Source organism: Excalfactoria chinensis, chromosome 1 (genome assembly GCF_039878825.1).
Source record: "Excalfactoria chinensis isolate bCotChi1 chromosome 1, bCotChi1.hap2, whole genome shotgun sequence".
Lineage (NCBI taxonomy): Eukaryota > Metazoa > Chordata > Aves > Galliformes > Phasianidae > Excalfactoria > Excalfactoria chinensis.
In genome coordinates this window covers 57704050-57731476 of record NC_092825.1, presented here as the reverse complement: position 1 = coordinate 57731476, position 27427 = coordinate 57704050, and the positions used below count along the sequence as shown (strand labels likewise).

Below are 27427 nucleotides of genomic sequence, written 5' to 3'. Positions count from 1 at the left end.
AGAATGCAGGGTAATGGGGCTATCCCATGAATACCTGATCCCCTCAAGGCAGGACTGTAAAATTCCAGTTCGTTTTTTAGAACATGTGGCTGGGCAGAATCAATGGTGATGACAGCCACGGGGTACCCAAAGCATCCCAGCTGTGACACAGAAATGATAACGGCAATGTATTTACTAAACAAAGCCCCGACATTCTGCTACATCCAATATTTATGGTAATTATAGCAAGTCCGTACTGCTCAACATAACCTGGAAACCTCTGAGCTGCTCTATCTGTAAAAAGAGAGGCAGAAAAGGCACTTCATTTTCTTCTACACGGTATCAGTTTTTTATGACTGCAGCCAACTCTGGAGTACTTTGGAACGCCCCAGAGACCAATGAAGCTGACAGCCACAAAATGACATTTTCTGAAAAAATGTCCTATTAATGGCGTACATGGGCTCACACGTTTTTCTCGTCATTCTTTGATGTGTAACAAAGCTCAGAGAGGTTTTAACAGCTAAGCAAGGATACGCTCGGTTTATTTGCTTTAGAACTGACTTACACGTAACAGAGGTGCTCCGGTGCTCCAGGACTCTGTGGAACAATGATACTGAGACAGCCAAGAAACAGCCAAGAGAACAATTGCAAGATAAATCTGGAGAGAACACTTTAGTATCAGTATTGGTATGGCTGTTATTAATCCTTTGCCCTTAGCAATGTTTAAAGAAATAGCCTAAACACATGCTCTGCTCAACAACTTCAGTCTCCTTCACCTCTAAAGCATAAAAAACTACACTCTACTCTCCCCAAATCCTTCAAAATAAAACTACAACTTAAGCTTTATATATAAGAAAGCTTAACATATAAACTGGGTATAGAAACATATACGTACATGACACAACGCTGCTCTCCTTTTCTTTTCCTAAGAGAAAAGCTATCGAACCCTTCAAGCATTTTTATGACCTAATGAAAAACAAAAATTACACCCATACCCTTTTTTCGAGTCCCTGCATGCAACAGTGCCACAAGTTCTCTGCCCACAACAGATGCCCACTCAAGCAAGATTTACCCTATTGGAGCATCCCTATTAGAGACCTACAGAATGCATTATTTTTATCTGATTTCATTTTTCCTAATGCCGTTCCAGCTCCTGAGACAAAGTCTTTCAAAACTGACTCGTCACTTTGAGTAATCAATTCCAGACTGTTTAAGCCTGCCCAAGTGTCAGAATGAGCCGAACCATGGAAAATATATATATATATCAAGACCTTTGACAGCGTTTCAAGCTGGATGCCCCAAATCACTAGTCTCTGCTAAAAACCTTGGCCTTCGATACCCTTCCTCTGAATACAAGGGCATTAAACAGAAGGCCACCGGCTTAGCTCAAAGAGTGACAGAGGAGGCCAGGATTCAAACCATCTCTCTCATGTGGTAGACCACAGCATTAACTACACGACAACCAGGCATGCCCAGAAAAGCAGAGATCAATTAAGGGTCTCTTGCAGGGATATGCGGGACACTACTGGTCTGATCCTCCTGTTTTTATGAAGATGAATAAGAAGGCCAGGCTAGGCCATATTTACTGTACCAGATTCTGAAACTCTACAGAAAGTTAATTCTGCCCAGCCCAACAGAAATAGGAATGCTTCCTCTCCTTGGCTTTGCCCTCTTGCCAGCTATTTTGAAGCAGAGGAGCACATCGGTAGGCTCTCAAACAAACTGGGACCAGCGCCAGTCCAGGGAAGCCCAGTTCCATACAAAGCAGAGTAAGGAAGACACATCCATCAGGAAAGACCTACAGACCAATGCCGGGTCCAGCAGGGCTGCAAGAGGCACAGACCCTTTAAAGACAGCCATGGAGCTCTTCAGCGTGTTGGGAATCCCTCTGGGATTGATCACAGCCAGAATGAAAACAACTATGGGATGTAAGGGACAAGGGGAGATGTCACAAAGCCCACTGCAGCATACACAGGGCAAGAAAGAACATCTGGAGATGACAGAGACCCTCCAGCCTGAGGGCTATGAGGTCCCTTTTTTGCACAGTCAGGTTTAAAAATAAAGCCAGAAGTGGGGAGGATGAGCTGCCCAGGACCTAGAAAGAACCAGTGCCTGCCGGAGAGAAGTACTGAGCAGCAAACCACGGGCCTGAGGCCGCCAGGAAACACTGCAGCACGAGCCAGACCCGCAGCTCAGCCACAAGAGAGCAGGTTGGCTTTGGAAGGATGAAGCCAGCCAGAGAGTTAAATATAGACAGGTAAACAGAGCAAGGGGGAAAGACAGGGTTCACACAGCTCCTGCCGCCTGCCTGTGCCCAGGCCTGGGGAGGACACCCCAATAAATGTGCAGGGTGCAACCACAGGTGGGGGTGCCTCCATGTAGGTCTGAAGGCCTGCAGAGCCGTGTCCCCCAGGGAGGTGTGCGTGGGTTGCAGTCCCACCAGCTGGGCTCTGATGGATGTGAAGCTGTGCGCAGACAGAAGGTACCAGAGAAAATGCAAAAAGACCACTGAGATGGTGTGGTGCCAGAGCCCTGCTGAGCAACCATGCTGAGGGAAAAGGGTGTGAAGGAAGAGGCACGGTGATTGCTTGTGACACTTAATGAAAGAAGAAGGAGTTAAAGTCTTGCAAACTCAGCCAAATTTTAACTTGAGTCTTCCCGGCCCAGAGGACTCGAGGGGATACACAGCACTGCCTTCCTCCAGCTGTCTGCAGCCTCACTGCAAGTCATCAAACTCCACAGCGTGTTTCACAGCGTCCAAGGACAAGTGAAGGATCCCCACAGACGAGCAGGCTGAAGCGTACAGCCGTCTCGGCTTGCAAAGCGCTTCTGCGAAGAAAGGCTGCGTAATTACAAGGGACGTGAGAGCATCCCTACTTTGCGAGACAGCTGCACTGAGAAGCAGCAATCTGCTTTCAATGACCCTGCTGCTCTGCCTCCCTCTCAGCAGAGGAAGATTTGTGTAAGCTTTGTCAATCTGCACACCAAGGCTTGAAGGGGCATGGATCGCACGGCCCGGTCCTGCCACGATTCTGTACGTATACTTCCATCCAGCTATCTCTGCAGCCAGCCCCATCACTCGTGAAATGAAATGCATCGTCCAAAAAGATAGTCGGTCTTTATTTGAGGATTTTAAGAGCTAACATTTCCTTTGGCACTTTGTTCCGATGGCTCATCAGCCGGCTGTCAAACACGTTGCCTAGTGCTAACGCGAATGCACGTAGCCAAAAGACATCCATCCATGCACTGTTGTGCACAGCTCCCTCCTTGAGTCAAAAAGCTCTCTGAGTACCAGCCAATTCCTACCACTGAACACATTCAGGTATCACACCAACCTATCTCCCAGTCCTCTTTCTGAAATGCTACTTAGGTTTACATTCCTTAAATCTTCCGTTAGAAAGGATTGTTTCCAGTCCAGGAACAACTCCCATGACTTCCTTTTGCACCACCTTCAATGTTAATGAAGTTATATCCCCTTTCCAGCAACCCAGCATCCCTTCCTCTGTAAAAGAAATGGAAGTATATCACAGACTGGGCAGTCCTACGTGACAACGTGCCTTGGCTATCCACGTCCTGATTTAAGAAGTACTGTGCTTAAAAGTCTTTCTGAAACACTTCTTGCGTGCATGTCCAACTAATTTTTAAATGATGAAATGGTTTTCACCAGAACTTTGATCAGCCATTAGGAAAAAAAGTTCTTCTGAACAGAAACAATTTATATTCATTTAACTGAGCAACAGTGCAGTTTTCAGTAAAGACTTGGTTTCCCTGCACGCCTCCAATCCCAAGCCCAACAACTCTGGGACAAAAGACTCAAGATCTAAAGCAGTCCGGGAACACAGAGGCCTACTGGACTAGAAAAAGAACAGTTCCAGACAAGAAACAGAACAATGATCCCACTGATCTGTTTGGGTTTCTACATTTCACAACCTATGATTGGCTGCTAAGCACCCAAACTCCTGGAAACTTCAGTATACACAAATGTGATTTTTTCTTTAAAAAGCTGTTTCTGGTCTTGGAAGAAAAAGTCTTGAAAAGTCTTTTCTATGACTTACCACCTGTAAGAAAAACCAACTTTTTAGAGCACTTTCAAGACTTTGATTTGTTCAACTGATCTCATGAATATCTGCAGACTGGAAGGGAAGGGGCTGGAAGAGAAGACTCTCAGTGGTGGAAGCCAGCAGCAACCATTTCAGCTTCAGTGTACCCCAAAAAGAAGCTAGAAACACACACAAGGACATTCAGGCTTTGCATACAATAGAGACTGGGCAAAGGTGAACCAATCACCGTGTCACCGAATGAGCTGTGAGGAAACTCACTTCCAAAAGGAAGGAATCCCTTGCTGATGCTCCTGGGCACGGAGTGTGAGTGAGCGATGGAGCCTGGGAGCTCAGGAAATCCACGGCTGGGCTATGGCCAGCTCTCCTGTCCAACTCTGCCTCCTACCCTCAGCTGGCAGGCAAACCTTTTGCTTTTCCCCTCATATACTTGGCTGATTTCATGAAAGGAGGAAAAAAAAAGAAGAGAGAGAGTGCTAGCTTTGCTGCCACACATGGTGGCTTATTCCACATTCTGGATGCGAGAAGAAAACTCCACCTGAACTCCTTCAGCGCCCAACCTTCACTTTGTACAGATCCATGCGTTCATGGACGGGATACTGGTTTAATAAGAGGAGTTTGTCCCTCCTGCGATCTCTGAGAAAGCCCTCAGCAGGAAAGAACATTCAGTGTGTAGCAGTCAGGAAAGGAGGTACTGGGCAAAAAGGCAGCCCCTGTGCACCACTGAAGTGTGGTAGGGCACAATGTCAGAAACACGCGCTTGAGCCTGATGGATGTGTACCAGGTTCCTGGCTACAAAGAAAATGAAGCAAGGACATAAACACTGGTTCATGTGTGAGCAAAAGCACTGTTCTGTCGCAAAAAGGAGACCAACACGTGAGTAGGTGGGTGCAGACAGAAGAGCAAGGGTGATGGTGAACACTTGCTGGAGAGCATTAGGAGACAGGAAAAAGTTGCACAGGGAGCATGACAAGGATGTTCAACTGGTGGCAGAAGAAAAATGCAGAGAACATGGGGCAGCAAAACACACCGCAGCACACAAGAATATATTTGGGGAAGTTCTTCTACCTGTACCACTATGAGAGAAGCACTGCACCACGATTCTCAGAAAAGGCAAGTTTCATAGTACAGCGTGCTTGTTCCAGGCACAGCTGTGCTGCTGGCACCCCGGTGCTGTGACACGAGACTCTCCCCATCGCTACTTGAGCGTGTTTCCAGGGCATGAGCACCATCTCCCGCACTGCTGCCCTCCTCGAGGCCGCTGCCGCACTGAAGGCACGAGGGCCAGAGCGACAGCACGGGGGCACGGGGCTCGCAGGAGGGCACGGGACCTCGTCCCAGAGGAACACCCCTTCTCCTCTGGGCGTACCGCCCGCCTTACCGGGGTACACCTGCTTTGCCACTCCCGCCCGTCGCATCACCGAGGAGCGTCCGGCCGCGGCCCCGGCCCTTTCCCCCGACCCTCCGCGCCGCACCGAAGGGAGCCGAAGGACCCCGTCCGACCCCAGCCCGCGCCCCGCTCGGCGCCCCCCGACGGCCCCCTTCCCGCCGCCGGAGCAGCGCGGAGCGGCGCCCGTCCGAGGGTGGGGGGGTTGTGCGGGGCTGCCCAGGGCGGGAGGCCGCGCTCGGGGCTGCCGCGCTCGGGGCTGCCGGAGCGCGGCGACCCCCGGCGCCGCCTCTCGCCGTGGACGGGACGGGAGCGGCCCGCGGAGCCGCGCCGCCCGGCAGCGGGACGCCTCCCTCCCCGCCCTCCTCCTCCTCCTCCTCCTCCTCCCTGCCCCGCCGCCGGCCGGGGCCGCCTCCTACCTGCATCTCCCAGGCGCCGTGTCCCCGAGCGGCGGCGGCAGGTGAGCGGGTGCCCACGGCGGGATCGGGGCCCCGCGCCCCCCGCCGCGGCGGCCGGAGACCGCTTGGGGACGCACCTGCCCCGGGGGCCGCGGCCCCCGCGCCGCGCTGAGCCCCCGCCGGCGGCGAGAGGGGAGCGGGGGGCGGCTCCCGGCGCTGCCCTCCTCGGCGGCGCTGGGCTGCGAGATCGGCGGCTCCGAGGGCGACTCCCGGCCGAAGTTGGTGGCGGCGAGTGCCGGGCCCGGGAGGTGCCGGCGGATCCCGGGGGCTCCGGCCGCCTCCGCCCCGCCTCCCCCCGCCCCGCGCCCGCCCCCTGCGCCCGCCCCGCCGCGGGCACCGCCGCCGCCGCCGCTGGCGGGAAGGGGACGGGCGGCGGGCTGGGGCCGGCCCGGGGCGCCGCCAGCGGGGAGCTGCGCGCTGACGGCCCGGTGAAGTGGGACGGGGTGACTCTCCCCGGGCACCGAGCCGCCCGCGGGTCGCTGCCGCCGCAGCTTTTGCCGTGGGGCGCGAACAGCCGTCCGGGGGGCACCTAGCAGGAGCCAGGGGTGGTGTGGAGCTGTCGGGGGGACAAAAAGCCACCCTGTGCCCACATCGCTGGCATCACGTCGAGGGACTCTACCCTGTCTCTGCACCCGTTACATTCGATAGATTCACTGCCAGATTTTGGCTTGCCTTTGTAGGAGCAGGGGTTGGCCAAGGAGCTTCTGCAGGATCACCACGTCTTGACATGGGGATCGCTGAGCATGATGCCCTGCCCTTGCCATGGCTGGGATGTGAACGTGCACAGAGTTATTTGCCTGGCCTCCGAGCTGGGTGGCAGCCCAATGGCTGCACAAAGCCAGGATTTACACTTGTTGCATTGGGATCCCTATCTCAGGGCCCCATGATGTCTGCAATCCAGAGTTTCTCTGTGCAGCGGGAGCTATAGAGCCTGGCACAAAGCACAAGGAACAGGCAAGCCCATGCTTCTCACAGCCACATGCAGGTGGACATCAGGATGGAGTCACACTGGGGAGGCACCTGGCCCTTGCTTGGATCATGCTGCTCCAGCCACGTACCTGTGCATGAGCATCTGTTTGCAAACAGCCCCAAGGATCTGTGTGTGTTCCCAGTGGGAACGCTCACATGAGCATTTGGAGAAGAGCAGGTGAGGGCTGGGGTACAGGATGCACAGTGCTGCTAATTGCAGGCTCTCCATGTCTTAATTTACAACCAGCCATTCCCATCACAGCCGTCATTAGAGATACTTTCTTTTAATGTGAGCGGGGGGGTAGAAGAGGTGCAGCTGGAGGTAAACAGTAACCTGGTGGCAGGAAATAAGGACCCATTGTCCCCAGTGCTACGTAACCAGGAAGATAATAGCTGGGACAGCACATACCAACTAATTAGAGGGGAAATGCTGCCCTGAAATTGCAGCTGGCTGCAGGAAATGTTGGGTACCAGCTTTTATCCCTCCAAAGGTGGAGCTGCTTAATGGTGCTCCTCTGACAGACTTTCAGTTTTGTACGTTCAGGCTTCACAGAGCAGATGTGGTGGGGTGCTGCCTGAGGAGCCACTGAATTGTGGAGTCCCCTTTGGGCAACTGTAGGTGTGAGGAGGAGCATCACAACCTGGGGCATGGCGGCAGGTGGCTTGCTCTGTTGAGAGACATGCTTTTCCACTGTGGTGTGACAAGGGGCAACTGGCCATGGTGGGTCAGAAGGCCTGGGGTGCTCATCGGTGCCTCTAATACGATGCCACTGGAGTGCTGGGGCTGCTCCATGTCATATGATGCCTCAGGGATGATAGGAGGGGACAACAGAACCACTGCAGAACCAGCAGCAGGGACAGAGAAGTGGAAATGGGTATGTGTGTTCCTTAAAAGCTTACTCAGAAAGATCTTGGCTTATTGAATTCCCATGCTGGTTTTGGTGTAATCCCTGAGGAAGATCGGCCTTCCATGGGTGAGTTGGTCACAGGTCCTTGCGGGGCTGGGTGAGGAGAGCAGACCACCTATGTCTTTACGTTGTCTTCTCTGCTGAAATACCTGTAATATTTTTCCTTCAAGGATAGTGGTTGGTTGCCTTCATTTCATCTAGTTTCCCCACAGAGTGTGCTCTATCCAGAACACCAACCCACCGCAGGTCATCACGGGAAGGTGGAAGAGTCATGTAGATGTGGCCAGGGCTGCTCCTCACTGGGCACCAGGGGCAACAGCTGCCGGCAGGAGGGGCTCCTGTGTAGCATCAGTTGTCCAGATGTTCTTTGCAAGATGTCGTGATGTGATTAAGACTCATTGATTTAATAATGACTTGTGTCCACAACTGGAACTGGTTGTGGTTTGAACTTTGCAGTCAGAGTCTCAGCTGTGACTAATGTTGGTGGGAGGCAGTGTCACGGCACACCAAGGAAGCTGCAACATCTGATCAATTGTGAAAAATGGCTTCATGCGGCTCCCTGACCCCACAGGCACTTCTATGGCTCCAGTCATCTTCATTCTGCTCCTTCCTTTTTACCACAGTAGTGGTGTTGTTGGGCTCTCTTAAGAAGCAGGAGACCTTATCATCAGAAAGTAACATGGCTCCGACTTTTCATAATGTAGACACTGTCCCAGTCTAGCTTTTGTTGTGCTCTTAAGCCCTTATCCCTTTGTGTGTTCCTTCTGGCCTGAAGTTGTACTAGGGGAGGTTCAGGTTGGATGTTAGGAAAAACTTACCCGGATGAGTGGTGATGCATTGGCACAGGCTGCCCAGGGAGGTGGTGGAGTCACTGTTCCTGGAGGTGTTTAAAAGCCATGTGGATTTGGCACTGAGGGACATGGTAAGTGGGCATGGTGGGGATGGGCTGGCAGTTGGACTGGATGAGATCAGAGGTCCTTTCCAGCCTTAATAATTTTATGGTTCTGTCCCCATTGCCTCTGCACAATAAACTTCCCCATAGTCTTCTCTGCATGCAGTGGAGTCCAACCCCACGCCCAATCCGTGTCAGCTTTCAAGGAGTTTCTGCTACTCCTTCCATCAGAATGGATGCTTTTTGTCCTTTAATTAGCTCCACACTCCTGTGGTGGTTTTAGTGGCAGTGGTAGGAGCAAGCTGAAGGGGGTGAATTTGTTTGGAGGAGCTGAATGAATTTCCAGCAGTGAGACTTTCATGAGTCAAGGTGGAATTCATGGAATACACATCTGGAAATAGAAAAAAAAAATAGATATCTCCAGCTTGTGCCAAAGCAGGGTTCATTCCAGACAGGTTACCTGATCTGACCTGCCTTGCAGGTGTGAAAACCTTCACTGACCTACACCATTGTTCCCTACCTGCCCCTGCAAACCCCAAAGGAAACCACTACCTTATTCCCAGCCACTGCCCTCGTGGGAAGCAGCCAGTTTCCTCGAGGCGTAAAGCTCATGACCTGAGAATTTGTGGCACTCCACAAAAGGAAATATAGACTAAACTTCTGAAACATTTTCTCACGTTGACGTCTTTCAAGCTATGGAATTGTCTGCCCCAGAGACACGTGGATGCTCCACTCCTTGAGTCAGTGAGACAGGATGGGACTGAGCACGGGGATACACGTAGTTGGGAACCATACTGCCCCATCCCTGGGAGAGACAATGCGGGGGGGAGAGAGGAAATAAATTAGATGACTTGAATCATTTCCAGCTCTAATTGCTATGATTGTGCAGTAGTTTTCCCAGCCCCAAGTATAACATTAACCATCAGAGCGCGATTTCACCCATGGTCAATTAAACCAGGATTCATCTGGTCTGACATCACCAACTCAAATCCATCCTGGACTCAGGGACACCCCACACTGACCAGAGGTGGGAGCCAAGCAGGAAGTCCACAGCATGAACAGAAGCTGCTGCCATCATAGACGGTGCCCCAAGCACGCTCTTCCCCCGCACTGGCACAAGGTGATGCAGCAACTGCACAATGTGTGTTCTCCTTTCCTTACTTGGTGATGTGTTTCAGTATCCCTGAAACTAATTCCTGCATCTGGTGGTGCTGGTGGCTGCATGTGTCTGAGGTCAGAGACAGCCAGCAATGCTCATTGGCGTGCCAACCTTGTGCGGTGGCATGCGGCTCCTGCACAGGCGCTGCTACACTGCTACTGGGCCATCCTCTGCCCACTTTGCCCCTGCTCTGGGAAGTGCAGCTGTGCTGGGCCTGTCAGGCACCCATAGCAGGACTGAGGGTCTGGAGCTGCATTTCTGGATGCTGAGTTCCACAGGCTGGAGGGCAGGGCAGAGCTCCAGGACTTCTTCTATCACAGCCCTCCTCCTTTCAGCTCCTTTCTCTTCTTCCTCTTGTCCTTGAATGAAGGGCTGAGCTGAGCCATCTTTAGGTCTTAGATACCTAGAAATCAAATAGTGAGACCCTCTCCGCGAGCCACAGGGATTTGAAGGACAGTCATATCAAAGTGGACCTGGTGGCTGCAGTGTGTGACGCCGTGACTTGCTGCCACCACATAACCCAGCAGCTAGGCCAGGAGAGCATGCAGAGTTCATGCCGCCTCGGTCAGTGCTTTAATCATTACACCGGCGCTCCCAGCAGCGGGCTCCAGGGACTCGGTGAGTTAAAGTGTAACTGCCCTCCTCGGTGGCCCCCAGCCAGTAGCTCCTGCCAGCAGGACTGGCCTTCCACATGAGTCCCATCAGCTCCCAGTGCTGCTTGGCAGGGATATAGGGCAGGCCCAGCCCTTTGGCACTGGGAGAGGGTCCTTGTGATACCTTGAGAGGTGACCAGGACCACGTCAAGTTTTACCCTATCCCTCTTTCCTGTTGGCCAGGTGGATGCTGTCCCTAAGCCAGGAAGATGGGAGATGTCCCTTGCAGTCTCAGGGCTACGTGGTTAGTGGGGGCTCAGGCCCCCGGCCATAGTCAGACGGTGAGGTAATCTGCCCCGGTCCCGCTCCTCTCACACCAAGGCCCTCAGTCTCTTCTGCTTGGCTTAGACTCCAAGGTGAAGAGTTGTACATCCTCTCCAAAATTGTTATCGGCATGAGTTATGACAACTCTGGATATTCTCGTCTGTTGAAATGGCTGATCCCTTCCTCAAGCCTTACTTAATACTTGGCCTCAGCTGCTTCCTGTGGTAATGAGCTCCGCAGCATAATTAAACATGGTCTGTGATAGCAACTGCACCACTGGCTTCAGCAGGGGCAGCAGTGTTTGCCTCCCCACTGGGTCCTCCGTCAAGATCAGTGTTGTGATGCTGAAGTCCTGCAGATCCAGTGAGATGTCCCGTGAGGCTCTGCCAAAGGCAAATGGGGCTCCACAGCTTCCCTTGGTTGTTATGCACCCCTCCGCGCTTCACCACTTGCTACTGGCACAGCAGCAGCCCCCTCCCTTCACAGTTTCTTTGTCCCCTCGTGTTTAACTACTTTCTTCAATAATTTCTATCTCTGAAAGCAAGGCAGGCCTCTCTCCTTCACCAGGAATGAGAAAGTGCACTAGTCCCCTGATAACCACCAGGAATAATGCTGCAGAGTAACTACAGATTGAGAAGGAAGCACACTGCCTGCACGTTGTGTCTGTTTTCACATGGACCATGCAGAGCAAGTGGGCTTACACCGATGGGAGGAGGCTGAGGTTGGGGCTAGTGGAGGCAGCCCCTCTCCCTGCCTGGCTCTAGGACCCATCTCACAGCCTGTGGTGGCTGTTTGCAGCCCCATCCCTGGGTTTACCACCCTGACTCTGCAGGAACATTTCCATTCCATAGGGATCTCCCACCTGCATGATGGAAATGACTGTCCTCCCCAGCCTCTCCTTTGCTTCTCCACATTGCTACTGGCACAGGGTGATGCAAGCTGGTTTCTGGGGCGGGTGACATGCTGCTGGTGGGACAGGTGACAGGGAATGTGCTGACAACACCAAGCTGGGAGGGTGCGACCGGTTCCCCCTGAGGTGCTTGGGAAGCGGGCAGAGCCTGGACAGGGAGGGTGGCACAGCACAGAGGGATGCCCTGCATGCCTGCTGGGTGTGCAGCTGCAGTGGACAGAGCTCATCCAGCCCTGGGATGAGTGCTGAATAGGGGCAGAAGTACAGGAGGGTGCTTCCTGCCTCAGAAAAGTGGTGGAGTCACTGTCCCTGGAGGTGGTCGTGGAAAGGATAGGTATGACACTGAGGGACATGAGTAAGTGGGCATGGGGATGACGGGTCAGCAGTTGGACTAGGTGGTCTTAGAGGTCTTTTCCAACCTTTGTGATTACATTATATTATTTGTGATTTACTTCTGGATCCCACAAAGCCCAGAGATGAACTACAGAGCTTAAGCCAGGCTTGGGATGGCTTCCGTGCTGGCTTTGCTGCTCACAAACCATATGACAAGAAAGCCTCTGTGTGAAAGCCATCACATTTTGTTGCCTGCAAAGCATCCTTTGATGACAAATCTCTTTGGTTAGTAGTCTTACCTTCACAGTGTAAGCCCAAAGGGAATATAAATACAATTCTTAGACACTGTGGCTTTTAAACAAACATACTTAGCATGGGTAATATATTGGCTTACATAAATATCAGCATTAAAGCACATAAAATAGGCAGAAAAGGAAACTATAATAACTGAAGTGCCAGCACAACCACAAGGTACGAAAGGGGAAGATAGCACGTGGCAGAGGATGGTTCTTTTCATAGACACTCAGATATTGTGTTGAACATGGTCGGAGAGTTGAGGCACCAGGCAAAAGGCTGCACACAGATACTGCTGTTCCTTTGGCACATTTCAAGGGATCAGTTCGGAAAAGGTACCCGTGCATGAATTAATGCGCATATGGAGCTGAAGACATATAAAGCAGTAAGTTTTAGTTCAGATTGCAGTCATTTTTGCTTGTAAAGGTAAAATCAAGGACAGAGTTTTCCTGTTTGGTTTAAGTTATATTGCTTTTGTGCTCTGTATTCTCACTGGTCATCTTCCTTAAGAAATCACGGCTGAATTTGCTGCTTGAGATACAAATCCTCCAGGATACACAAAACGCCCACTGCTTGACACTGGTCACAGCATCTGAAAGTTAAGCCAAAACTCACGAAATGCTTCAGCAGATCCTGAGACTGTAGTCACACACACCTGCAAAGAAAAAAAATCCCCAAACCCCATGATTCATGCTCCCAAACATGATATTTGCTCTCACGCACAAGGCCTTGTTTTCATTTAGGAGGCTTCTGGCTTTTTTATTTTTGTACATGGAATTGTACAAAAGTGCGAGTGTTGTTTCCATTGCAAGACTTCAGGAGCTGTGATTTGAAGAACCAAACATCATGAAAGATTATAATGTCTTGTTTAACACCTTCAGGATGTGGTTGGTCTGTAATCCATTCTGTAGAAGTGTGAATAACCTGCGCACAGAGATCTGCAGAGAACGAGTGAACTGTTGGGTGCAAAGAGCTCTGACCTATCTCTGCTGGTACTTAAGGAATACATGTAGTTGTGCGTTAGGGGTGACCACATCATTCTTTGTCAGAGAGCTACAGGAACCTTCCCAAGCACACAGCAGCTAAGCTTGCAGGCTGCTCTTGCCCTTTTTATTGGACTGAGCTGCTGAACTGAGCTGAAGGTGGTGGTGTGGACAGAGACCCGGTGAGGGCAAGGGAGGAGATGAGCTCTAATTGTTAGTTTGTTTTGTTAGTTTGCCCTTTTACCTTTTCTTAAAGGTCCTTAGCTTTTCCCCGTTGGCAAATGATGGTGTCAGCACTTCAGTGAGGATATGCTTTGAAACACCAGAGCAGCAGGAAGAGCTTTGGATCTGGCTCTGAATTGGGAAAGAAGCCATTGCTGCCTCCCTGACTCCTCACACAGCCATGGGGTTCCCAAATGATCCCGCACAACACCAGGCTGCAACACACCCTGCAGCCACGCAGCTCAAAGGTCTCCATCACGTCTGAACTTGCTGAGATAGCATCTGAAGGCTGCGCACGTAATGATGAACACAAGTGATACTGTTGTGCTGAACAAGGTCTCCTACCAGAAAAACAAAAACAGGGAAAGTTGGCGTCATCCTCCCTAACCCCTGTCACTGCTCAGCTGTAAGCAAACGCAAAGAAAAGCTCTGGGTCAGCGTTAGCTGGGATGACTTTGCTGTGTGGGCCTTAGACTGGTTTCCCAATGAAGTCATGCTCCAGTCTGTCACCTCACACAAAGGGAGCCTCTCGGTCATCCGCGGTGATGTTGTCTGCAGCTCTATAGATAGCTTTGATCTACTCTTCTGACAGCTGAACATAAATAATTGTGCTGCTGCTGTTGTTTTTAGGAGTCATTGCTTTACTCACAGTGGGATCAAATGAAAGCCTCCAGCCGTAAGTGCCCAGAGCAGCCTTCCACTGTCACCTTGAAGTCACTGTGCCCAGCTCAGCCTCAAATCATTGCAAAAAACCCTGGTGACCTCACAGCACTGTATGACGGGAAGCAATCCCAAAGCGTGCAGAAGCCAGAGTGGGCAGAGCAGTTTGGTTCCCTTCTTGAGGACCAGCAACACCCCTTTCTCTGGCCTGCACCTCCTCCATTTGCCACATCCATCTGATGATAACTTTGTGAGCCAACAAAAGTAACCAGCAAACCACCTTATTGAAATCCAGAACTGTTAAGCGTAAGGGAAAAAAAATAGGCACTGTTTTCTGAGATACATCGAAAACTGACAGTACTAAAAAACTGGAAGTGAGTTAGCTTCCAAGCAGGAAGGCCTTGCCATGGCTGTATATCATCTGAAGTTGAAATTCCCATTTGTCCATACGTTTCTCTGTTGGAAGGCCTACTCCTATTCAGAGAATCAAAATAGCAAAAGGCTCCTCACTTCTTCTGGCCCATTTTACTCCTCTGAGCCCTGAGATTGCAAAAACATGAGTATTCACCGTGGACAAAAGGGACATCTTGGGAACGGGGCCAAGCTCCCCACAGGCCCATTAATACCTCTGCTACCACCTCAGCTGCAAGCTACTAGAAAGCATTAAACAAAAAAGCAGCAAGAACAACAAAGAAGGAAAGTAAAGGAGGGCCAAACAATCTCACTGCTATCTTCAGTGGGAGATTCCTGTCTTCTGCTGGGCACCTCTAAGGAAGTTGGTCTGCCCCAGCTGTGCACTGCCCAGGACAGGCAGAGCCAGCTGCAAGTGGCACGCTTTGGCCAGAGCCTTGCATTCATCCCCACTCACAATAACCCAACACAATGCTGTTTCCTAAGAACAGAGTGGGATTTGCTGCTGGAAGCAACTTAGGGAGGGTTTCGTATCTAACATCAAGTGACTTCTGGAAATGCCCAGGCTGCAGGCTGCTTGGCCAAGGTGGAGTTCTTGGGCTTGTGTATTTGATCTGTTCCTTAGTAAGCAATGCACAAAGTGCCCTCCTGCAAACAGCATGCTGGCTTGAGTAGGCATTGCCGTGGCCTGGCTGCAGCTTGGACAGCAAACAGCCCTGAGGCCATGCTGTGCTCCTTGGCTGCAGTGAGAGGTGTCAGTGTGTACCCTGAGCTCAGGAGCAGTAATTCAGAATATCCTTGATAGGCACGCCTTTGCTCAAACTTTAACAGTCGCCCCCAGAGACAGGGAGAGCAGAGGAAGACCATCACTAATGCTCCACATTAACATCAAACCGTATCTCCCCCCTGCCCTGCTAAGTCTTTAGTTCCCTCACAACCTCAGATGAGCAACCTGCTATAGGAGAGGGTTCTGGTAATAGAAACCAGGTGGAGGCAGTTCAGGTTCAAAGACCTGAGCGTGGGGAGGTGCCTACGTGCAGGCTGTCCTCAGCCCAAGTGTGGGGTAGGATCAGGGGCACTTACATTGTGAGCTGCTGAGCTTTGGGGGCTTTGTGGCCTTGCACATCCCTGGCACCTGTTTGGTGGAGGAGGGTCAGACAGCTCAGCCATGAGCCGGAGACAAGCGCCAACGTAGGCTGAAGGCTTGGGCAGGTACAGGTGTGTGGCTAAAGGGAATTAGATCACATTTTTACATTTGCAAAACTAAGCTGCATAAAGCACCCAAGTAGGTGCTTGATGCATATAGCCCCAGAATAGATTTTTCCCACTGACCTAAGCAAAGAAACAGAGAAATGATCCCCATTTTAGCTCTGGATCTGGATGATATATTTTTGTATGCTCTGCCAGACTAAATCCCTGCTCTAGGCACTTGTGAGCTGTGGAATTTGAAGTCTGGGTCTTCCCAAATGTCAGGATCTGATTCATTTAAGACTCAAGACAAAGCAGATTTGAATTTACGTCTCCTGAAAAATATGGCAATTCTTTCTCTGAGGCAATTCTTTCTTTATAGGGGCAGCCTTTTGGTATTGTAGGTCACTGATGTGAGGGACAATTTACAGAATCAAAGTAACGAGAGGTTTGCAATCCAGATCTGGTGGCCTTGAGAAAAGCACGGATAACCTCAGTGCTGAGGCTTATGTAATTGCTGTTTTGAAGAAATCAGTTCATCCTGCACATATAGTGAAGGAAAGGTCCAGGAAAAAAAATAATGGATGGATGTCTCATCCCTGGAGACACTCAAACTGGATGGAGCTCTGAGCAATCTGATCTCGCTGTGGGCGTCCCTGTTCCCTGCGGGGGTTTGGACCAGATGGCCTTTTAGGGTCCCTTCCAACTCAAACGATTCTGATTATATCATTCTTTAAAATTTGGTTGTGTAAATGCATAACCAAAAATTGCATCATAGACCCATCAGGCATGGAGTTTTGTACTTTCCAGTTTCCAGACTTTTGGCACTGCAAGCTTAGTATCCTTTAAACATGGTTTCCATTGTGCAGCTGTATGTATATACAAACATATTCTATTGCACAGATGTACACAGATGCACAGAGATACACACACACTTGTGCGGCAGTGTGTTGGGCTCCATTGTCTGGAGCTAAACACAGTTTCCATGTGTTATATAACAGAGTTTAAGAGCATTCGTATACATTCCAAGGCTTGTGGTTCTCCAAACGGTGAGCCATTACAGAAAATGAAGGGTTTACTCCAGCTGAACAAAAATCTTTTTAGGAGGGGCTCCGAGCTGGGTCAGCAGCCCTTCCTTTTTCCCAACACAGAAGGAAACCAAGTGATGTAACTTGCTGTGTCACGAGGTTTGCATCCGCAGACATTTCAGGAGCTGAGTTCCCACGGATGGAGTGACATGCAAAAGGACTGCGGATCCTGGGCCTAATATGTAACTTCTTGGTGACTCATCCAGGACCATCCTAGAGTTAGCAGTTGTAACTCTTTGGCAAATGTAACTGATCACACGCTTATAAGCACACAGATTTTAAGCTCACACTCACAGAACCACTGGCTGTAGCCCTGCTGCTTCAGCCTTGCAGGGCCCAGCTGGCTCGCTGACCAGATGGATCATCAGTGTATTCAGAAGATGTTTGGCTCTGTCTGCTTGACAGGGAATTTTTTTTAACAACTGTTTTCATAATGTGTAGCTACAATGCATTTGCTTTCTTGAGGCGTGCTCCCTTTCTTTAGTTTTAGGGCCTTTTGAAACAGCAAAAGGCAGATTTTGGCCATTGGCCCATGACTTTTAAACATCCTGAAGCCCAGTGAGAAGAATGTCTACTCGACATCTCAAAGCCCCAGCCTAAAGGTCATTAGCCATATGCAGATCACCTCATTAGCTCAGGCAATTAGTTTGCCATGACTGTTTTGGTTTATCCTGCACACGCGCAGTGCAGCTGATGTGTCCCTATAGCATCAATCTGCATAAGCAAAAGGAACCAGGGCAGCAGAAATGCTGTTGGAAACAGGAGCTCCAAAATACATTGCTCGTCTCAGTGACTCTCTGAGGTGGTTTCAGCAATTTCCCTGACTGGTTTAATTTAGAGATGAGACAGGGGCAAGTGTGACACTCCTCAGAAAGATGCATGGGGACACGAGGCTGTTCCGTGAGGCCCCTTGCACTCTAACCCACCTTTGCAATGCACACCAAGTGAGAGAGGAAAACACTGTAAAACATTCTGTGTGTGTATGATCACAGGGCTGATCATTTTCCATCTCCACTGTGGCCTCGCCTGTTTTTTGTCTCGCTAACTGCAGTCAACACGGACAATTCTATTTAGATGCCTTGTTGTGTTTTACTGCACAACCCATGAAATGTAACCTGAAGCACTAATGCACAAAAGGGATTTGGCATCTTTGCTTTGTGGCACAAACCGTGTTATTGTTAGGGGCCATCCCAAATAGGAGCCTGCCTGCGGGGACACGGCGAGCAGCTCGCAGAGCAGCCAGGCCCAGCTGGGCCCTGCAGGCCCAGAGCCCTGCTGCTACACCTCCTTGCCCTGTGCTTGTCCTGAGATGGGACGTTGGGACCACTCACCAGCCCATCATTGTACAGCAATCAGTTAAATTTATGTGGCATGTGTTTTCATTCAGCTCATTTGGGCTCCCCTGTAAGCCAGGCACACCCTGGCCTGATTGGAATCGTGAAGGCCTTTCCTGGCCAGACACTCACCCGAACACAAAGCAGACTAGGCACCGAAAGGCCAACGGGTTCTTCCTCTCAAAGCTCCTGAGACCCTTAATCCCCGTGTATCCTTTTTCCACATGCAGCTTTATGCATTTGATTGAAGACCAAGTGATAGGGATCCAATTAGCAGAGTGAAGGGACTCTGCAGGCCCTGAGACCCGGGGGGTTTTTTGCTGTAGTGTGTGAGGTCATCCCCACAGAAACAGTTGGGATCTGAAGGGCCCCCTCAAAATGATAAATCTACAGCGAGCAGGAAGGACGTGGCCAGCAGAACATCCCAAAGAAAAAATCTGCTGTGTGGACAGACAAAAGAGGGAAGAAACGGAGAGGCTTTACAAGTGAAATTCATTAGGAATTGTCCTGATGTGGGGAAGTCATCTCCCAGGGCTTTGGGATAGCTGCAGAGAATCTGGTGGAGTGCGTTGAAAATGGACATTGTTCTACCACTGGGACCTGGTTTTGCAACGCTATTCTCTTTTAGAGCAGTTGAGAAATGCGAGAAAAATGAGATTTTATAGTGACATTACTCAGGCGATCTCCTGCGTCCTCAAAATGCAGCTGGAAGCAGAACACCGGGTTGAACCCGTTTCCTCCAGTGCTGCAGGGGGCACAGGCCACCCCTGGTGACAAAGCTGCAGCTCTGCAGTGGCTGATGGTGCTGTGGGGACAGGACTTGTGCTCAGGACTCACAGAGTGTGTGCTGTGTAAGGCAGCCTTGCTGGCCTTTGCACCTCAAGTCTTTCCAAGTCCGTACGACTTGATCCTGAAATAGACTCAATGCTGAATGTGCATTTGGGATTCAATCACTCATTAGCAACCTTGGAGTCGTGTTTATTGGAAAAACAGGTGAGAGAGAGACAAAGGGAACGGCTCACTGTAAACACAGTTGCTTCATCTCCACTTAACCTGGCTGGTGTGATCCCAGGGCATGAGGGACCTGCAACCTGACCTGTGCCCACCCACCCTGCCAGGGGCACAGAGCAGCCCCCAAAAGAATGGAGGGGCAGTGGGTCTGACCCCAAGCCTGGTCTCGAGGCAGCCGCCTGGTCCTCCGACTTGATTGTGTGTAGTGAGATCATTGAGACACATCCGGATTCGCTGAAAATGAATACAACGGCACAGAATTTTTAAATAATTTTATAATTTCCTGATGAACTTAGTCTGTGAATAAAAAAAGAAGAAAAAAAAACAACAAAAAAAAAATGAACAAAGTGTTTATATTATCAAGGCAAAGTTGAATATAACACATTTTCTTTGCAATTTCATTATCCTGTCAGTAACATGACTCCAGCAATAAAAACACATACAAGTTGAAGGCAGCGTGCGCACTTGCATCACGGACATCAATGTCTCCCGCTGCTGTTATTTCCAAAAGGAATCCAAGTACACCAGATCCCATACCCAAAGCCTGTCTCCCCCTCCACTAAAGTGCAACACATCTCTTCCAAAGCAAATGAGGGATCCATGTCTGCAGAGCGGATGGAGTATCCCATCCCGCAGCATTTTTAACCCTTAGAGCGATCCTCTGGATCGCCCCCAAACACTTGGTGAGCCAGAACCTGGAGTGGGGCCCTCATTTATGTACTGACTTGGAGGGAAACAGCAGTGTGCTATTCTAGTGAGCTCAGAGCAGCACGTTAGACTAGCACAGAAGTTATTTCCCCATTCATGGTCCCATTTTTCATCCTCCTTCAGAATCTGAACAGATAAAGGCATTTGCCACCAGAACTTCCCCAGATGTACTGTGATAAGCATTTCAGGACCAGCCTGGTGCAGGCACCCTGAGCCAGGCTGCTGCCACGTGCTGCGGACTGAAGGCTGAGGGCAACCTGTATGTCACGGGGACTGAAGCCTGGTCGTGCCCACAAAGATTGAAGGAAAGATGCCTACTTGTACAATTTAACTTCAGATTTGGATTTTAGATGATGACCATGTTTGATAATAAAAGAGACTACATACGACTGGTGAAGAGATCCTTTTTTTGTTTTTGTCAGCCCAAATTGAAAAAAAATAATGTTTTGACCAACAAACCCACCAAAGTACTGAGAAACCAAGGCGGATATATCTATTTAAAAGCAAAATTGGTTTACTTCATTAAGATCCAAACAGGAAGTGCAAAATGAGGATAAATAACACATGCTAATTAACTTCAAAAGAAAAAATACATTCACTTAATGACGTTCTTTACCCAGTATCACAGGTAAAGCAAAATGCGTGGGCTTTATTTTATGTTACATGCCTTTTTATCCTCACATTGCTGCTTCTAAAATGGACCCACATGCCTACAGCCAAACTACATTTGCATGTGGCCTTTGCATGTTGGCCAAACCATCTGGTCCATTTACATCAATGGTTCACATTGTGGGGGACACTCGATGATACCAGAGAAGACCGATCTCCAAAATCCCCTTTCTTTCTGCCCATTTCCATCCTACATGAGGCACGTACAGCCTAAAACTGGGGAAGCACAAATTTACGACACATAGTTCATAACATTTCCAACGAGGCCAAGCCTCCTGGACCTCAAAACCCTATGAAGGGCAACTGGTTGTAATTATAAGCCCACAAATCCTTTTCCGTACAGTCCTGAGAGGAAGAGTCACGGCTTTGTTGTTTCGTTACTTGAATTCCTTTTGATGAAACTTAATTTTTATATATTTTTAAAACACATCTTTTTCAGTTCTACTACTATCTTTTTTTTATTTTTTTATTATTATTATTATTTTTTAATCCGACAACAGACACACATTGTTGGTAACTGCCCCAGCCTTAAGACCACACAGACAATATCAACAAGCAGAAAACAAAACAGGGGAAAAAAAAAAACAACGCCCCTGAAAAAGTCAGGAGAGATACTGATGACAGGGTTACAGCACTCACCACACACACTGGAAAAAGTCAGGATTTCTGTGTTTATGCTTTTGACACTAAAAAGTTTTGAAACAGTTTTTCTCTTTTAAAAAAAAGTCAGCGGACGCAGCCATTTTGTTCAGAAGGATTTGCCGTTGTAAAAGGTTCCTCCCGTTCGTGCGGAAGAAACAATTAAAAACCTAGTTTTGCTTAAAAATCCCCTCCGACACTCATTCTCTTTGCTGTGCTGACGAGATTGATTGGCAGGGTGCTCTCGCCAGCAGTGCCGGACACCCTCTGCCTGACCCTTCCACCCCACCAGCTTCACTGGGGCAGTGTTAGTTATCCATTGCCTTCTGCTTCCTCCCCATTTCCCCGTTCCAGTGCAGACGTTGAGCTGAGTAGAGCTTTTAACATCAGATGCCTTGATTGTGCTACTTCCCTTTTTATTTTATCGATGTCATTGAGAGATGCGTGTGTGACTTATATAGTGAAATATCTGTTTTGCAATGATACCGGTGCGTGGCTCTCTACATGCCTTAGTGAAGAGCCTTTCAGTGGCAACGATTGGCAACGAGTCCAGGAGTGGGGGACTCAACCCTGTTAACCTGTTATCAGTTGTAGGAATTTCCCAAAAAACTGAGTGTTAGCAGCAGAATGGGTGGGAATTAAAGGACAAACAAAAATAGGGGCCCCTTTGGTTCAGAAAACAGCCTATAAGAATGATGACATCAGTGCTCCCTTGTATAAAATACTGAGACCCACAAGGTACCAGCAAATCTGATAGAGGGAGGTACATCCCAGCGGTGCAACTGGAAACAGCACATACAGTTCTGCGCATTGTGTGACCTCTGCCACTGGACTTGGCAAAAACTGGATGCTCCAAAAAGAGCTTGGCATTTTCAGAGGGAAAGCTAGTTAAAGGCAGACAAAGTGAGAGATAATTGCAGGAGCTTAGAGCTTTGTTTGGGAGCACTCCAGCCAAATCTTCTTCCAATCGCAACTAGTGCTAATGGTCTCACACTGCAACTCCTCTAGTGTTTTAATGTCCTTTTAGTGTTTTAAATGAGGCTTGATTCAGAGGAAAAAAATATGTACTTGGACTCATGGATATCATCAGCAAGCATGGGTGTGATGCCAGCTTTTACACTACGCCTGGACTACAGGCTTGAGCTGTTTTTCAGCTCAAACCCAGCGAAAATTATCTATTTAATTTTCTACAGGCAGATCCTCAGGTCCTTACATCTACCAGGTTCTCTACAAATGACAGATAGGAAGAAAACAAACAAAAACAATGAAGTAGGCAAGACTTTCACAAGTCCCACAGCAAATAGAACTTCATTAAAGAGGAGAAGAAGAACAAGTAAGTTTCCCCTGGCTCACTGGGATCTGGACAGGAGGCTAGGAGGGGGCCCTGAAGTGCTGTACTGTACGACTGTTGTGCTAGGAAACTGCATTTTCCTGGCTGCTGACACCTGGATATAAGATATCAGAGCAATTGGAGAAGGTTAGGCAGCTGGATGAGCATCATGGCAAGTACACGTGTATGAATTTTCTGCCATGTGCCTGATAGGCGGTTTCTTGATGGATAATGATCACCAAATCCATTGATTACCCCAAGGCAAATGTTGTGGCACTCCATACAAACAAGAAGAAAAGCTTTCTCTGGTAACACTCAGCATTAAATCACAGCCAGCAGCATTTCCCAGATCTCACAGATCCTCAAACTATTTGCCATGACAAGATCTATATCTACACAGGATCAGAGAGATTATTTGAAATAGTTCAATAGATCAAGTTGGATCAAGTCTGTTCCCAACTGAGATCTGCACTCTCCCTGAAAGTACTTTACTGAGGTCTAAGATCAATGTTTAAGTTGCAAGTCTAGAGGCCCAAGAAGATAACAGTAGTTAAGAACACTTGCAAAGGCCCAATAATCCTGCTGTGAAGAACATCAAGTGTGTGGCTTGCAGATAAAAGACCAAATGGCTGTTGTGAAAACTGGCCGGGCTTGATAAACCCTTTCAAGGAAGACACCAGGAGATGCATCAGTGGTGAGATTCACCTGGTTTCACATGCATGGGTCCCGCAGACAGCAATGTGCCTTTGCTGAGGCACTTTGCAATCAAGAAACACAGTCTCAGGCTGGCAGCTGAGTTAAAGATGCAAAAGAACCAGTGCTGAAGCTCAGAGCTTTCCTGTGATGTATGGGCAACGCAGCACACAAACAGAATTGAAATAACAGCCAGAAATGACCACCCCTTGTTCCCATCCCTCCCCCTTCCCCTGCAGCAGGAACACTATCAAGGAACATCTCAGTAAGAGGTTTACAAGCAGGAGTCATCTGAACCATCGATAAGGGAAATTCCACAGCTTCTCACAGAAGAGGGATTGTTTTACAGCAGGGAACCAGGGCAGCTGGAGATTTGACCATATAAGTTAATGAGATAGTCAGGAGTGGTGGTGGCAGTGTGATGATGTTAGGCTGATGGCCCTGATGGTTTTACAGGCAGCATTAAATTCCTTGAGTGAGTAATTAGGGGTGATGAAGAAAAAGCAAGAGGAAAGATTTCAAAACAACAGCTCCTATCAAAACGTGCTGACTCAAATAATAGGACCAAAGGGGTGGTTCTGGTATGAGGCATGGCTCAGTGGTATGTACAGTCACTGTCTACATGCCTTCCGGTACTTCCCCCTCGCAAACATTCAGGTTCCCATTACTCTCCTCTTACACGAGGGAAAAAACAAACAAACAAAACTCTTTGGACACAGGCGAATACTATACTGAGAAATAAAGTTACATTTCCTGATTTGTAAAGCACTGTCAGTTCAAAAGATGGAGAAGGTGCAAGCCATCGCTTCTTTGGAGACCTAGGTACTTCTACCCAGCAAACAACGCGGCTACAGATACAGTTGCTTCTTCTGAATCATTACAGTAGAATGAGTTAGGGTATGATTCATCGGTCATTTCAAAGTGTAAAGATAAGGTGTGGAAGACCTACAGGGGAGTTATGCTACAAATCTGAAAGATGCAGGAAATTCAGTTCTTCCGAAGGGGTTTGAAACATTTTATTTAGCGTTAACAGTTTTAGTGATTAAGCTCAAAATGTACTAAGTCAGGTGGAATCAAACTCTGAATGGGAGGCTCTGAATGGGAAGTTAACTGAGAGGCAGACGATGGATGGACGCTGCAATCAGCTGAAGTTTCCACAAGTTGTAAAACCAGAGTTACAGCAATGGCTGCAGGAGTCAGAGGGTTCATAATTAGCCGGTGAATAGAAGACCAAGATTTCATCGCCTGCTGTGTTGCTATTTGGTCTCTTTTTCCCCTCCCCCTGTTTTCTTAGGTAATACGAGAAAGCTAAAGGGGAAAAACTCCTTTAAGGAGTACATGGGGACACGTTAAACAGTTCTGTCCTGCAGATGCCCCCAGATGCATATAACCATTGGTAGCCAGGAAAAAAAAAAGTGTCCTCTTTAAAGCAGAGCCCAAGAATGAACACCCAAGTCCTACTCATAAAATAGGATTCTGAATTGCTACCATGACAAACCGACCTGCTATTTCAGGTCATATTACCTATCAGCAGGGGCTTTAATGAGCAACAAAGATGGATGGGAACAAGATGAAGGCCTCTCATATAAATACAAGAATTGCACTGGTTTAGCTAAAGCTGTGACTTTATACCTATCTACTCAGCTGGGTGCCAACTCCAGCAGAGACGCTCCTCTTTATAAGAACAGGTTCTTGCTCTGAACTCAAACTATTTACTTGTTAACCTAAACTAACCCAAAATAAATTAATTTATAATTATAGTAAGAACTGCGTGGCTAATTTACCTAAATTAGTTTTAAAATTATATTTTTAAGCTAAATGATGCGATTTGCTCATGTACAAGATGCCTAAGACTATTCTGAAGGCAGCCGGTGTTTACAAGCCTACAGCCTGAAAGATTAGCAATGGGCAAACTATACAAGTTAAACCTGGGAGCTGACTTGTTGATCACACCTGTATGAAGGGGGAGATCTCTCTATAAAATGAGAATTTAGGTGATACAGAGCTATGAAGAGCAACCTCAGCTAATAAAATGAGGAGCCAACAGACAAAAACGGTTATCTGAAAATACGCCTCACTCAGCACTTCAGAGTCAAATCAGTGAACGATAAAATTAATGTTAAGTAAACAGAAAGTACTGGCATGCCTACCTTGTTTCCCAGCTGCTAGATTAAGCTGCTAAAAGAACATAATTAGGAAACCTTCCTTTCCTCTCTATGTTACTTACGAACATAAGAAACATTGAGACAGGCAGTGAGCTGAGTGACCTGAGCTAGCTAGCTGATGCTGGCCATCTGTGAGCCATAATCAGAGCATACTCAAGCTTAGGTTTTAGCACTATGAAATAGAAACTTCTAGCTTTTATGAGGTAAAAAACCCAACAAAACAATACATGAGTGAAAGGCAAGGGCTACCCATCTGCAACCTCATAAAGAACTAGAACTTCTTGCATTCATTGGATCCCCTTTTTGATTAGGAGACTCGGAAGAGCTCTGCTTAGCTGTATCCAAAAGTCCAATACCATCAACAAGTCAGCGGGCAATTGGATGCTAAAGTAGAAAGGCAGTGAGAAGATGAACATAAGCGTGATTGGTTAATCATAGACTGGAAGAACCTAGAGAGCGTTTAGTTTTTAGAGGGTTTTTTTTTGTTTGTTTTTGTTTTCCTTGCAAAAAGTGCACCAGAAGTTTCTGTTCCATTTTCTGTCTTTCACATTCCTCTCCACTCTCGTGGCTCCTGGGCTGACTGGGCTCGGCTGTTGGTGTGCTGCTCCAGCGGGGCTAGCGGCCGAGGTCATGATGACTCCTCGAGTGCATTGACGACTTGCTCCAGGATGTCAGGGCAGTGATCCGCTATCTGCTGTAAGATGGCGTTGGCAAACTCTTGCAGCTCTGCGCTTTCCTTCTCGCCCTTTTCTAACTCGTCACGAAGCTGCAAGAAACACACACAACTACAGTCATTCTTTGCTGTGACGCATGTTCACAATTCAATGAGTTCTGCCTAGGAGACAGGCTAAAACACCAGCTCCAGGCTAAAACACCAGCTTTAGTAAGGCAGCTAGCAGACCGCACCATGCAGGGCTTGCTCCCAGTTGAAGCCATGTCACCATGGGAAAACTTAAGTGCCTTAACTACTACTCAATAGATTGTTTTATGATTAATATCTGCAACGCTTCCTTTGTAGAATGTTTCTCTGAAAGCGACTGTACTCCAGAAATAAAGACATTATTTTGCTAGCATATCAATTAACTTGACTTTTATTAATGGATAACAGGACATATTTACTTCAGAATTGCTTTCTATATGAAATCAGTAGAAACTTTACAGACTCCTACCTAATACACTCAGTGTCAAATAGCATTCTGGTTTGTCTGTGGAAAAAGTAACTTTCAGACACGGTGCTTCTTAACTCAGTCATAAGATTGCCACACAGAATTGTGGTGGAGCATACATACTTTTTGTTTACTAAGAAAATTATACATTTCCTTCTGGATTATTTGTTCAGAGTAATTGGCTCAGAATGAGACATGAAACTTGAAAACGTTTCCTTATTCATACTTTGTATTGTCCACAAGCTGTTTGTCCAACAGACAGAGTAACAAACCGCAGCACACAACACAATGGAGTATAAGTGAACATGGCTTTTAGCTCTGAATCTAATGGCACTGCCATAAGGAGGGGCCCAGTGTCTTAGTGAAGAGCAGGAAACATCTGCCTTCAGTAACCTGTTTACCCAACACAGAATTGATAAATCCCATGCTAGCCTGTGAACTGCTCAGGAGAATCCCAAGTAAGGTTGTAATTTGTGGAAGCATTAAGGGATTACTGTAGTCACAACAATCTAAGGATCTAACAACAAGGAGAAGCAGCATCTCTTACCAGACCAGATGACATAGTTAAATAGATTGGATAAGCTTTCAAGCATACAGCTTTATCACACACTATACAGCAAAAAGCCTGCTTTGTTTTATCAGTGATAATGTTTCTTCTAATTCATTCCTTCCGAATATAAGACAAGCATATTTGTAGCGAGTACATACACTTCTTAAACAGGTCTGAATTTCACTGCAAGCTTTAGCATTTAAAGTTTTGTTAACTTAAGCACCTGTAGCAACCAGCTTAACTATTCCTGAACCTTCCTTTAAGTTTGATTTGTTGAGTTTCTAATATTACCTGGCAGTCTTGTAACATTTCTTATTCTCGAGTTATTAATATTTTTATTGGAACT

The 27427-nt window shown here is 48.2% G+C and overlaps 2 protein-coding genes across 14 annotated transcripts in view; both read right to left on the bottom strand.

Moving 5' to 3' along the window:
- The window catches only part of WNT5B (Wnt family member 5B), a 62462-nt gene extending 56545 nt beyond the window's left edge, over window positions 1–5917 (bottom strand). The window contains exon 1 of the mRNA XM_072343240.1: window positions 5844–5917. Within this exon, the coding sequence (XP_072199341.1) occupies window positions 5844–5849 (6 nt within the window). The 5' untranslated portion in view covers window positions 5850–5917. The remainder of the gene's footprint in view (window positions 1–5843) is intronic.
- Window positions 5918–19424: 13507 nt separating this feature from the next.
- The window catches only part of ERC1 (ELKS/RAB6-interacting/CAST family member 1), a 281305-nt gene continuing 273302 nt past the window's right edge, over window positions 19425–27427 (bottom strand). For all 13 annotated transcript variants that reach the window (XR_011902606.1, XR_011902608.1, XR_011902609.1 and 10 more), the window contains one exon: window positions 19425–26131. Coding sequence is in view for 8 of the 13 variants with exons in the window: in XM_072326455.1 (XP_072182556.1) it covers window positions 25994–26131 (138 nt within the window). In the remaining 5 variants the exon portion in view is untranslated. The remainder of the gene's footprint in view (window positions 26132–27427) is intronic.